Raw genomic sequence first — 12906 nt, forward strand, 5'->3', positions numbered from 1 at the left:
CACACACACACACACTCCAAATTTAGAGCCCTGGATCCTAGTGTGAAGGTTTTCTATGCATTAGAATGGCTAGTGTGAAGGTTTTCTATGCATTAGAATGGCTATCACCAGTATCCTCATCTGGTCTCCCATCTTAAACTTTTCCTCCTCAAACATTTATCATGAACAATATGGTTTTTGTCGTACTTGATTATTTTATGTGAAATATTAATCTGGCTTTAACTAGGGTATTTATTTTTCTTACATTAAAGTCACATTATCATTCTAAAATCTATATATAATTAAATACTTCATAATTTATTTTAATTATATATGACTTAGAGAAAACATATTATACATGTCTATAATTATGTATATATCATATATATCATATTTTATATGCACATACATTATTTCCTTTACTGAATATCAATTAACTACAAAATAAGAGAAAAAAGTGACAGATCATTTATAAATATTTTATGTAAATTGTAAGCATAAATATATATTTCCTACACAAGTTCAACTTATGATTTGCTCCTCATGAAATATCCAATAATCTTTATATTTTTATTTTTATTTCATCTTTGAGAATTTTTTTATTTTTTATTTTTTACACTCCATATTTTGTTAACCACCACCCTCTGACTGTTCCACATCCCATACCTCCTACCCAGCCCCTGTCTCCACATGGATGCCCCCACCATCAACTCCATCTGACCTCTAAATTCCCTGGGGCCTCCAGTCTCTTGAGGGATAGGTGCATCTTCTCTGAATAAACACAGACCTGGCAGTCCTCTGGTGTATGTGTTGAGAGTCTGTGTTGTTCAACATCTAATATAAAAGATGCACTAATCTATGGGAATAATAAGTCATTGGGGATTATCTATTTATCATGAATATTTACCAGAATAATGACAAACAGTCTTGGGTAGCCCAAAAGGGTATGATTTTCATTTGGTGGAGTTGGTCTTAAATCTAACTATAAATGGATGGATATCCAGTCTCATGACAGTTGTATTACTGTTACACCACTAAGCATATCTCCAATGCTAGTCAATATTGGTACTTGGTAATATTGATGATTAGTTTTATATTCTGGCTGTAATCATTGATCTTTCTAGCACTATGAAAGCTAGCCAATAAGTCTGAATCTTCTAGGTAAGTTCTAAGTCGATTTCTCTTTATTCTATGACTCAAGTATCTGGTATACTCAGTAATAGGGTCTTACCAGACCTAGGGTAACCAGGATCATTGGTGCTAATCTGAAATATAAGGGAAAATATGGGACCTCGCTGGAAAACAACTTTGAAAAACAGTAACCCATTTCTGATACTACACTGCTTATTTGTTAACCTGTTCTATCTAGTAAGAGCTTTGTCACTCAATTTTAAGATAACTCCATTTAAGTTCATTTTTATATATGTATATATTTTAGGAAGATTCTATAGTAGTATATTTCCTTATGATTTTTTAAAATGTGATTATTTTTTCTTCCTTTATGCACAAACATAAGAAAAACACCATAGAATAGGTATGTCAAGTGGCAGGTTTAAAAAAGAAAAATGTGCATCTGTTAAAATTTGCTCAGGAACATGGCATGAGGCCCTATTCCTCACTGAAGATCCTTTGGGAGCGAAGTCAACTGGGAGAAAAAGAGACCATTTTCTTTAAGGGTTGATCATTTAGGAGTGATATTCATGTTCAACTAGATGTTCTTAAGCTGTGCAAATACCCACTGGCAGTGCTACATGGGCTTGGTGTAGAAATGAGAAAAACAGAACACATATGGTTGAAAGGGAGTAATGGTGGAGGATGGAGCAGAAATTTGAGGAAAAGGAATGGAGGATTAACATTATCAGACACAGTGTATGTAAATTTGCTACCTTTAGACTGCTGGGATAAGACCCATGACCTAGACACTTTGTGAAAGAGACATTCTGCTTAGAGTTTCTGAATGATAACAGTCTGCCACAGCAGAAAGCATTGCCGCAAAATTCAGAGATGAAAATAGGAACAGAAAGCAGAGAGCTCAAGGCAGAAAGACTGAACTAAAGATAGCGTGAGGCTTTGAACCTCAGCGCCTGCCTCAGTGACTTATATCTGACAATCTGGACATACATCTTAAAGCTCCACAAACAGCAGCACCAAGTGGAGACAATGTTCAAATACTGGAGTTGATGGGTAAATCTCTCTTATTCACATGACCTTTGTATGCATGTAAAAATTTCTCAAATAACAAAAGCTTTAAAAAACAAATTTTAAAATTTACCTAACTTAGCAAAACAAAAATACATCTATGGGAAAAACTTAAATTCTCAGAATCACATCCAATGATGTGGAAATTTGGTGAGTAGAAAGAAAATGACCAGTTTGTTTAGAAATAAAATAGTGATATATCTAGCAAAATGCATTGAAGTTGTGATTAACTCAATTATAAGAAAGAAAAATCAGATTTCTAATCGAAAATTGCAGAAAGAGTTAATGTTGAAAAGCAGTAAACTGCTAACTCTTAAAGAACACATGGAAAAAACAATATGAAAGAAAGTAAAAAGTTGAAAATATATATAACAAATTTCACTTTAAACATCATTAAAGACAAGAAAGAGATACACATAAGAAAGATACAAGAAAGAGAGACAATAAAAAGAAAAATAAAGTTTTTATTATTTGAATCTCACATATGTATTTGGATCATAACCATACAGACTACCTTAGTGCCTAACTTATTATGCCAAGTTCCCATAGTGCTTCCCTCAACTCTTTCTCAGATTCTCTGAGAAAGTCCTCTTTTTAATATTTTGTTTTTATTTTTAATAACCTGCTAAGTCCTATTAGGGCTACCCTTGTACACATTTGGTGCCACTCCATCAACATCAGGAGCAATCTACCAGCAACCAGGTCCCCAAAGAAAGAGTGAGTGACTCTCCCTCCCTTCCCTGTTATCAATTGCCCATAGCTCCTTCCATAGAAGTGAAGTCTTCTCAGGTCATTGTTGCTTTCAAAAATTTTTGAGCATTTCCTAAGCTTTTGCAACATACTTTATTAAGTTAGATTTTAGCTATAAGATTGAAAACTTTTACACTAATGAGAAAGAGACAGAACTATAACAGAGTAAATTTTTGAAAAAAAAATCATGACTAGAAGTATGTATTTAGAAGGATAATAAAAATAAAATGATAAAAATATTTTTCTTAATATTTTAGGTATCCATTTTGAAATATTTATTTTTACTGATACATATTACAATAAAAGACAGGTAGAAATGTTACTAATAAAACATGAAAGTTGCCAACATTTTGATTTTTGTCTCTTATTTATTTATTTTCTTGATGAATTCTGTCCTTAAAATCAGAGATTATTTTTTGAGTTCTATGTGTGTGTGGGGATGGGGTATACACACAAGCATTGGTGCCTCTGAAAAACAGAATAAGATGATAGAGACCCTGAAGATGGAGTTACAGAAAGTTTCCAGTCACCCAGTGCAAATTCCTGGACTCAAACTTTGGTCTTCTGAACTCACTCTGCCCCAAATGCTGGGTCATATCTTTAGCCCTTTAGACTGACTTTAGAAAAAATAGGAACTATATGGATCTTTTGAAAAGACTTCAGAGACATAGTCAATATCCAAAGATTATAAATGTCCTTTGTAACCACTTTCATTAGAGACTTTTTTTTTTGAGGAAGAGAAAGCAAGCATTATCTTCAGTACAGTATATTTTAAGTGGCCACTGTGTATAAATTATATTAAAAGGAACATAAAAGTCTCCATTTCAATTTATATCCGTAGAGCCTTACAAGACACAAATTGGATTTATATATGACACAATCCTTCAAGACGTTAACATTTTCTAAATCTTTGATGCCTTTATGCGTCAGATACAGGCTTTAAATCTGCAAGACTTTTCAAAGTAAATGCATCATGTTGATTCTTATTCAATTACAGAATATTTTAAAGTATCTTTAAAGCAAAATAATTCAGATTTAGTACATCCAAATAAGTGGACCATGCCAGTTTCTTGTCCTGAGATCTAAAATAAGAGTATCATATTTATTAATATGAGATCGTTGTGGAACACATCCTTCAGAAGGCAAAGGATACAAATTATTGTAACAGAAATAAGCCATCTTTTTTCTCATATATGCTAATTATGACAATATGTGCTGTTGAAATGGAATTGCTACTAAGTAAAACCTGAAAATAAGCATTTGTTCATAAATCATTTGCACAAATAACAAAATGCCTTATAGATAGCAGTTGTCTCAGTGAGGTCAAATTCAATAAATTCAAACATGACTTCTTTAGGGAAAATGTGTGCCTTACTGAAAACACTGAATTACATATATTAGATGAATATTCTGAAAATTACATGCATCTTTGATGTCAGAGGAGCAAATGCATCACTGCATTTAAGAAATTCTCATATTGCACAATCCCCAGTAATCATCTCAGAAGTACACACAATGCCTATTTAATGGCCAGCACCCTTAATTCTAACACTTCTAAATCTATTTAAGAAACTTGAACACACCAATAGTAAAATGTTAATATTAAACCCAACATTCATGAGGCATTGATTTTCTGATCTATCCATGCAGCTGCAAGTTAGAATCTAGAATCTCTAAGTGTGTTTCCATGTCCCTGTGCCTTGGTAGTCTCTTAACATTGCTACTCAGCTGTCCAAACATAAAGAGATATGTCAACTTACAGACTACATGGTTTCTGGGAGAAAATGATGTCTATAATTTAGAACTTCAGGATTACAGGAAATTATAGAGCCTTTACAGAAATGCTGTTTTTACTATACATGAGATGATCAGAGAAATGACGTTTCCAAAAACTACCAAACCTCCTACACATAGCACCTCATACACATACATAACTGTGACCTATTTCTCATGCACTCATTCTATAACTCTGGACCGATTTCAGTCTAACACAATTCAGAGCACATGGTCTTTGTTTGGATTTACATTAATGGCAGCCTATTAACCATTAGCACTGTACCTCACTTAGCCCATGGGGCACCACTTACAGGGTTTTATTGTATTTATTTGTTTCTATTAACAAACTATAAACACAATAAGCAACAGAACTCAAGTGCAACTGTAATAAGACCTGATATATCTGTCCTGTGTCATATCTATGTTCTTTTTATACCTTACAAACACAAGAGGCCAAGGGTTTTTCTTGCTTACCACTTTAGCAACAGGTTCCAGAACACTAGTTAACACATGGTGAGCACTGCACAAATAGTTGTTAGATGAATAATGGGCAAGAAATATTCACTGAATGGATTAATAGCTAAGGCTATTTGTTAAAGCATTAGAATTCAATTGGCCAAACTATTTTAGTATGGAGAAAATTAGATACTGCTTAAAAATAGATAAAAACCATAAATCTCATCAGCCTCCCACTGAGTACAAGAACACTCTAACAAGCTTCTGCTTGAATGGGTCTGGTGATAAGGCATCTATTATCTCTTTGTAGAGGAACTGTGGCTTCCTGTGACTTTCATTACTTGCTTGTAGTGTGTGGTACACCTATACATAATAAATCTCACTGTGATTTTCTATAGAACCTTGAAACAATGAGTAGCTATTATTTAAAACAAATTGTATCTAAACTCTAAGTTCTTGCTTTTAATTCTTTTCTACCCTGTCATTTTTAATGATCAAATACTCCAGATTGCCTAATATCTTCCCTAAAATAATGAATCTAGCACAGTTCAATGACCTACAAGATAGGTATACACTAGATTTTCTACTCACTGTGTTTGCATCAATAAACCCACAATTACATTTCCATGGCTTTCCATTTCTTTCTTTTCTTCTGTCTTCTTTTCTCCTCTCATTACATAATATTTCCCTTGTTTCTTTCTTTCCTCTCTAGTTTCCATCCATCAAGAAGCAAATTAATTCATTTGACTTACAGTGAATTTGTTATATGAAATGATTTGTATTAAGAATGCAGGTTCTGGTCAGAGAACATGTGAATTTCTTTTGATTTGTTCTTAAGAACCAAGATAATTCTTAATATATTCTAAAAGTATCTATGCCTATGTATTTCCATTTGTAAAATGAGGCAAAGAGAAGTAGCAAGAGTTTAGTCTCCTTTCATGTTCCATATATATATATATATATATATATATATATATATATATATACACACACACACATACATATACCTATATATGTATGTGTATATATACATATATATACATGTATATATATACATGTATATATGCACTAGTTATAACTACAAAGGTCACAAACCCTTATATGAATATACATATATGTATATTCAATTGTTGAATCCATTTACTGCTGTTCTTAATGTTCAGTGGCTAACCAATGAGATTAGATAAACTAGCAGGCAGCTCATTCCTGGAGAAATGCAATTTTTGCATTCTCTGACTTGAAAACTATATATATCAATGAAGTTGCTTATTATGGGGTCAAAATGCACACCCTAGAAGCCAAAGACTATCTAACAATCCCAGTAGCAGGCATGAAAACATGCCTGTTGAGCTGTTGGTCAGATAAGTCCAATAGACTATCAAAACACTGTACACTATTACCATTGTCTTTGGCTGCCTCCCAGAATTCAAAGGTAATACTCTACTGTTGAAGATACCACAAACTTCAGATAAAGGACTTGTAACAACCAAACTGGAAGAGATCTGACAACCTCCTCTTTGAGTGTTAGCTCCCAAAATTATCAGAAAATGCTGTTACCTGTCAAAGGAGAAAATCAATTGGTAGTTCTACCCAACACAAAGCCAATGAATCATAACAATTACAAACCTAATAAGATAACATCACTGATACAATAATAAAATATTTAATTGAAGGATAACAAACCACTTTGTAATTAAACTTAAGGATTGCTCTATAGAAGGAAACTAATGGCTGATTCTACAAACTCACCAACTACCCATGACTAGAGATATCATGAGGAGAACATTCTACTAACTTTTCTGTAAACCAATATAATTGTTAACTGTATTCTCAATATCTATTTTTATATTCACAGATAAGGATATCTCTAACCTCTCTTCAAAGAAGCTTCTTTTTCTAACAAATAGGATTTCTGAGATCCATAATTAGTCAAAATGCAGACTCCATAGAGTATCCATCCTCAATTTATACATCTACAATGCAACCCCTATACTCTAAGCTGAGGGAAAATTGAAGAAAAGGATGTAGACAAGTTATAAGGGCCAATGGATCCTGGCACTATCAGGTAGACCAGTGGTTTTCAACCTTCCTAATGCTATGACCCTTTAATACAGTCCCTCATATTGTGAGGAACCCCAACCATATAATCATCTTGTTGCCACTTTATACCTGTAATTCTCCTATTGTTATGCATCATAATGTAAATATTTGATATGTAGGATATTTAATATGCAAACACAAAGGAGTTTTGATACACAAATTGAGAACCACTGGGATAGAAAAATTTTTATTTTTAAGATAGGACACGGAAGATATACACATGAAATCTCTACAATATAGTTGATTAAACAAAACTTAAATAAGAAAATGCCATTTGGCATCCCAACATCGGAGGAGAAAATTTCACAAGTTCTTACCTTAGGTGAAGAAATATAAGCAGACTTTCTTTGGACTTTTGACAGTTTCCTTATTTGGGCTATATATTTTTCTTTAACACAGCACATATAGAACTTAGCAGAGAGATAAGCTTCATTTGTAATAATCTTGTCTTTACCACATTTGCTAGATTAAACCTACCATTATTCACTGCATTTGTAACCAATTTGTACTCAATAAATATGTTTTAATAAATAAATTATGATCTCATTAAAATCTAAATGACATGTAATAATATGTAGTGGTTCAATATTTAATTCTCCTGTATTTAAAACCACTTTTAAAAGTTAAATAATATTAGAGTTACAATGAGTTTATGTAATATCTGCTACTATATCCTTTTCAAACTATTATGTGCTGGAATTTTTCCCAAATATTTTTAATATCTCAGAATTGATTTTTGGAAAATTAGCTTTCTGTGCATCAAAGACTGCCTGAAATCACTCAGAAAGAAATGAGAGCTGAAATTGAAATTTGATGATGAAGACCAAGATTCCCTCTTTAATACCACCTATTTAGAAATATTCACCAGAAATCTTTCATTTGCGTTGTTCCTACACATTCCCTCCCTTCTAGGAAGTTACATATGACCTTCATTCTCCCAGGACCTCAACCACCCTTATTTAGTTTTCTATCCTACCTTGATTCCTTCTTCATGGGACTGTACCTTCTCTCTTATACTCCCTAAACAAATATAATCCCATGTATATAAGTACAAAATGTCTTTGAGCTGTGATTGCAGTATGAGGCATTTCCTTTATTGCTTAGTCCAAAGTGTTTCAATATACAGAATGAAGAGCAACTTGACTGTAATTTTGTGTTTAGATAATCTAAACTTATCTAGAACTTTCATCAATTATAATCTTCTCGTTTCAAAATAAATTGGTCTCTGGAGTCTTTCAATATGTTCAATCATGGAATATTTACATGGTTACCACTGACATTGTACTAGGAAAATAAGCCTAAAAGCTAGAAACATATAAAAAAGATTTGTATTAACTACCACATTCATAAATTTATTCCTGAAATGACCTAAAATAATATATTTTAAAAGTGGGTGCATTTGAATATTTTTATGTAGAAAACTGAATGATCCAGTGGATTTTTTAACCCATTGGAAAGGTTTAAATATATTATATTTCTTCAGGTTTCCAAAAAATGTAACCTGTCAAAGGTTACAATGGCTTACTTTTTAGAATAGCTAAAATTTTAAGAGACTTTTTCAACTGCATGAAAACTTGATTATCTTCCTTTTAATTTTTTTTTAACATTACAAAAGTGAAAACAAGCTGGTGAAACCTAAAACCAGGTTTTCAGGATCCAACAGACTCTCCTGGAGAACGAAACCCAGCATCTATGAGCACAGCTTTTAGATACAAAAGGATCACCTTTCATAATTCAGCAGTATGGAAAGTCAATACACTGTCTCCCTTTGCTCTTCATGGAAACTAATGTGGAAACAAGACCTCCCCATTGATTTGATATAAAAAGTAATATAACCCAAGTTAGTAAATCTCTAAATAGATGACATTGAAAGTGTATTTTAGAAACTAATGTGACATTGAAATTCTTATAGACAGGACCTTTGATGTGTTGAGAAACCTTAAGGGAATGGGGAAAAGAAGAGTGATGTTTATGATCATACATAGTTTATAAGTATTGATGACAATTTTCCACAAGTGTGCTTGGAAAGAATATAAAATTTAGGATAAGTTTGCCTGCTTTATAAAATAAAGCCATAAATGCTTATAATTGAGGCACTCAGACCACAGAATAGTAGCAATATGTAGATTTGTTTCAATATGTACTTGTTCATCTGACAAAAGTAGTCCAGTTTATCTATATACTAATGATAAATGAATTATTTATAAATTTGAACCCAGTAACTTATTTTCACTCTTTCACACATACAATAGAAAGGAGATGGTAGTCACACTAGAATTTTCCTCTTCAATAGTACTCACACCCATGAAAAGATCTTTAAATCACTGCATATTTCATTTCAAATCTCAGATGTATTGACTGTGAATATTTGAAGCAGTCAGACATGGTCTATTACTATCCTACATTTTGTAGATGAAACTACTGTAGCCACTGAGTTTAAAGAGCTGTGGCAGGTAAAAGCATGCATCCAATGAGTTCCCTGCCCAAAGCACCTCAGAGCTCTTTACCCAGAGCAGCATGGTGAGAGTTTGCCAGCCAGCTACAATGAATGAAATGTGAATCTACTCTGAACGAAACATCTATTTGGATAGACAATATGCTCTTTGTGAGACAGTATCCCAACATGACTGAAATAGAAATGTGAAGTTATAAAGATAAAAAGAGCATGCAGGTTGTTACTCTAGAAAAGCACTGAGCCAATCTGACTTTCCCTTTGCAATAGTATAAAAAGTACCAGTTCTCCTTAAATATCTTTTACTAAACATGATATATTCAAGGACATAAACCATTACAACATAGTGTATAGAATGAATCATTCATTACATTGTCTGTACATGGAGAACATTTAAAAGTCTAAGGCAAAAGGACAAACAGAACTCTAATTCTCAAATGAAACCTAAACATACTAAATATCAAATTTTTAATCCAGAAATGCCATTGTTGCTTATGTTCTTATCTAGTGTTCACATTCCAAGGATATACAGATGTCCTATCTATTGGTAATGACAACAAAAATCCATATACAAAAATTATCTTCATAGTAATTGTGCTTTACTGGGATTCTAAGCAGCAATAAAGCATGGAATACCATAACTTGAATGCAAATTTATTTAAAGCAAATGAAACAATGCATGAATAGCATATAAAAACTTTGAAAGTGTCTATGCCTTAACCAAATGTGACAATATCTTCTATAGTCTGTCTCCTTCACAGCCCAAGTGTGATATTTTCTTTTTCACTCACAGGATGATTTCAAAGTTTTGAAAGGCTTTACAGTCCAGTCTTGTTCCTGTCACACTGAAGATTTATGTGTAGTAGTACCATGCACAAATACAGCCAATACATTCATAGTGTCCTGAAAGACTTTCAAAGTTGTTTCAAATAAAATAGATAGCTATTTCTGATATTTTCTGAATATATATATATATATATATATTACAGCTGATAGATGTGTAATAAAAACTAGCTCATAAAAAACAGCTCAATCAAGAATGTTACCCAAAAATGAATGAGAAAAAAAACCATAATACTTGCGCATACACAACAGCATAAACATCATGCTATCTAACACAAAGTTCCTGAAATAACTTTGTCTTTAAAATGCAGAATCATCCAGAAAGTTCAGCAATAACATTTAATCCAAAATATATTGGCAAAGTCATTTCTACTGCTAATCTCCTTTGTGGAAATGGAGCCTACATTAGTTTATAATCCCGTAGAACTCAAAAACAAATGAACTAACATCCATTCTTCAGAAATAGGCCAAGTTCGTGTTGTCTTCAAGTAAGCAGGACCAGAAAATACAGTGATGGCAAACACTAACCATGTCCCGGGAAAATGCAAATTACTTGGAATGATATTTTTTTTTTCTTTAAGAAAAAGAAAATTAAAGAGACAGTTTTAAGTCCTTGAATTTACTCACCAGTTTCCCAGATGCAGGGTTAGTAACAAGAATATCAACCTCACTCCTCTAGTTTGACTCCACAGGAGGGAAGGAGAGAAGAGGAAGGCTTTCCCAGAACCCATCGGGTTGCTTCTAGTCCTTCCTCCACTAGCTCAGTCCCCAAGCACAGAGTTTTGCCTCAAGCCTCAGCAGCAGCTCTGTGAGTACAAGGAGTGGACAGGCAGTACACCTCCGAAGCAGGTAGGATGCGACTCCCAGCAGAACCGAGCTAAGGAGCCAATCACACCGGGTGGATGCGGCATAAATTATCTCAAAAAGAGTTGGACCAATCAGCGTTCCAGAAAGGCGGGGTTTCCCATACTAGAAATCAAGCCCAGTGGGGAAAAGGGCTCGGGTTTTTTTGGAAAAGAAAATTAAACCTCTTCTCAGACCCAGCCCCTGAGAAACATTGGTGTGGCCTTGAGATTCGGGCTCCCAAGGGAAATGCTGCTTCTCCCGCTGCCCTAATGTTCTATATCGGGGCCACTACCTCTTCCCTTTCCTTAGCTAGGAATCATTTATTCATTTGTTTATTTTCATTTATTTATTTATTTATTTATTTTAATTTGTCTTCAATCGAGAGCTCCTCCGAGAAGTGTCTTTCTGTGGACAGAGCCTAATTGATTTTCTCTGCGCTGGCGAGAATACTGTTTTGGTTTTGTTTTGTTTTGTTTTGTTTTATTGATTGTTGTTACTTAATTTTGATTCTAGACAGTGTCTTGTTTCTCTTTGCAGACACGGGACTTGACACAATGTCCTGCACAAATGAGCTCTCTGGAGCTGGGGAGTGTAAAACTCAGTGAGCTGGGGAGTGTAAAACTCGGTGCATGAATGAGCAGGCTGGACTCATTCCCGTTAAGCACGTTTCAGTCCGTCCCCACCCCCTCCTACTGCCTGCGTTCTAGTGTGCCGGTTTGCAACGTACATCTCTCATCAGTCACTGGAAAATGACAGTAATGAAGAATACCAGGCGAGTTCTCTCTTATTTTACAAACACAAAACCCATAAAAATGGTTGTACTTGCTCCTTCAGTCAAAGGCATTGTAACATTTGACAGGGATGATCCTATTGTGTTACCCTTGCCCAAGCGCATTTCATTTGCATTTGTGGGGCTCCTGTGTTTGGTTCCTAACTTCAGAGGCTCTGCTTTGAGTTCTCAACAGAGAGCCTCAGGGTTGCTATGGCAACCAGAAAGCCTCTGGCAGCTGGAACAACTGTACTGCAAAGACCCGTGGCTGTGGAGAAACAGGCTCAGTGCCCAGCCATCTTCTGCCTTTACGCTTTGCTAAATCCGTGCTTCCCAGAGATGTCGCCCAAGGATGGGGTCCTAGGCTGCATCATTAATCACTCCACACTACCTGGATTGCCCAAATTCACAAATGAAGTGAAACGTGCCATGTCCTCACATGAGAAGCAAACAGTTTGAAGCAGAAGTAACAGTGCTTGTACATGCGGGGCGGTAAGGGAACTGTTGCTACAATAGCCACTGAAATCCATTAAAAGAACCGGATGAGCATGGCAGGGCTACAGACTGTATTTTTCTCTTTGTCTCTCTCCCCTCCTTTTTTCTTTTCTTTCATGTTGTTCAGAATAGCATATATTGCTGTATTTTTTTTCTTCCTTTTGACTCCTCGTCATCTGAAAATGTGTATGGACCTTCCTTGTTCCTTTTCTCTTACCACACACTATTTAGCATTTTTCTC

At 34.4% G+C, this 12906-nt stretch overlaps 1 protein-coding gene across 1 annotated transcript in view; it reads right to left on the reverse strand.

Moving 5' to 3' along the window:
* Window positions 1–11445, reverse strand: part of Gabrg1 (gamma-aminobutyric acid type A receptor gamma1 subunit) — a 70916-nt gene extending 59471 nt beyond the window's left edge. Inside the window, exon 1 of the mRNA XM_031342570.1 lies at window positions 11183–11445. Within this exon, the coding sequence (XP_031198430.1) occupies window positions 11183–11286 (104 nt within the window). The 5' untranslated portion in view covers window positions 11287–11445. The remainder of the gene's footprint in view (window positions 1–11182) is intronic.
* Between the last annotated feature and the right edge of the window lie 1461 nt (window positions 11446–12906).

This window comes from Mastomys coucha, unplaced genomic scaffold (genome assembly GCF_008632895.1).
Source record: "Mastomys coucha isolate ucsf_1 unplaced genomic scaffold, UCSF_Mcou_1 pScaffold22, whole genome shotgun sequence".
NCBI lineage: Eukaryota > Metazoa > Chordata > Mammalia > Rodentia > Muridae > Mastomys > Mastomys coucha.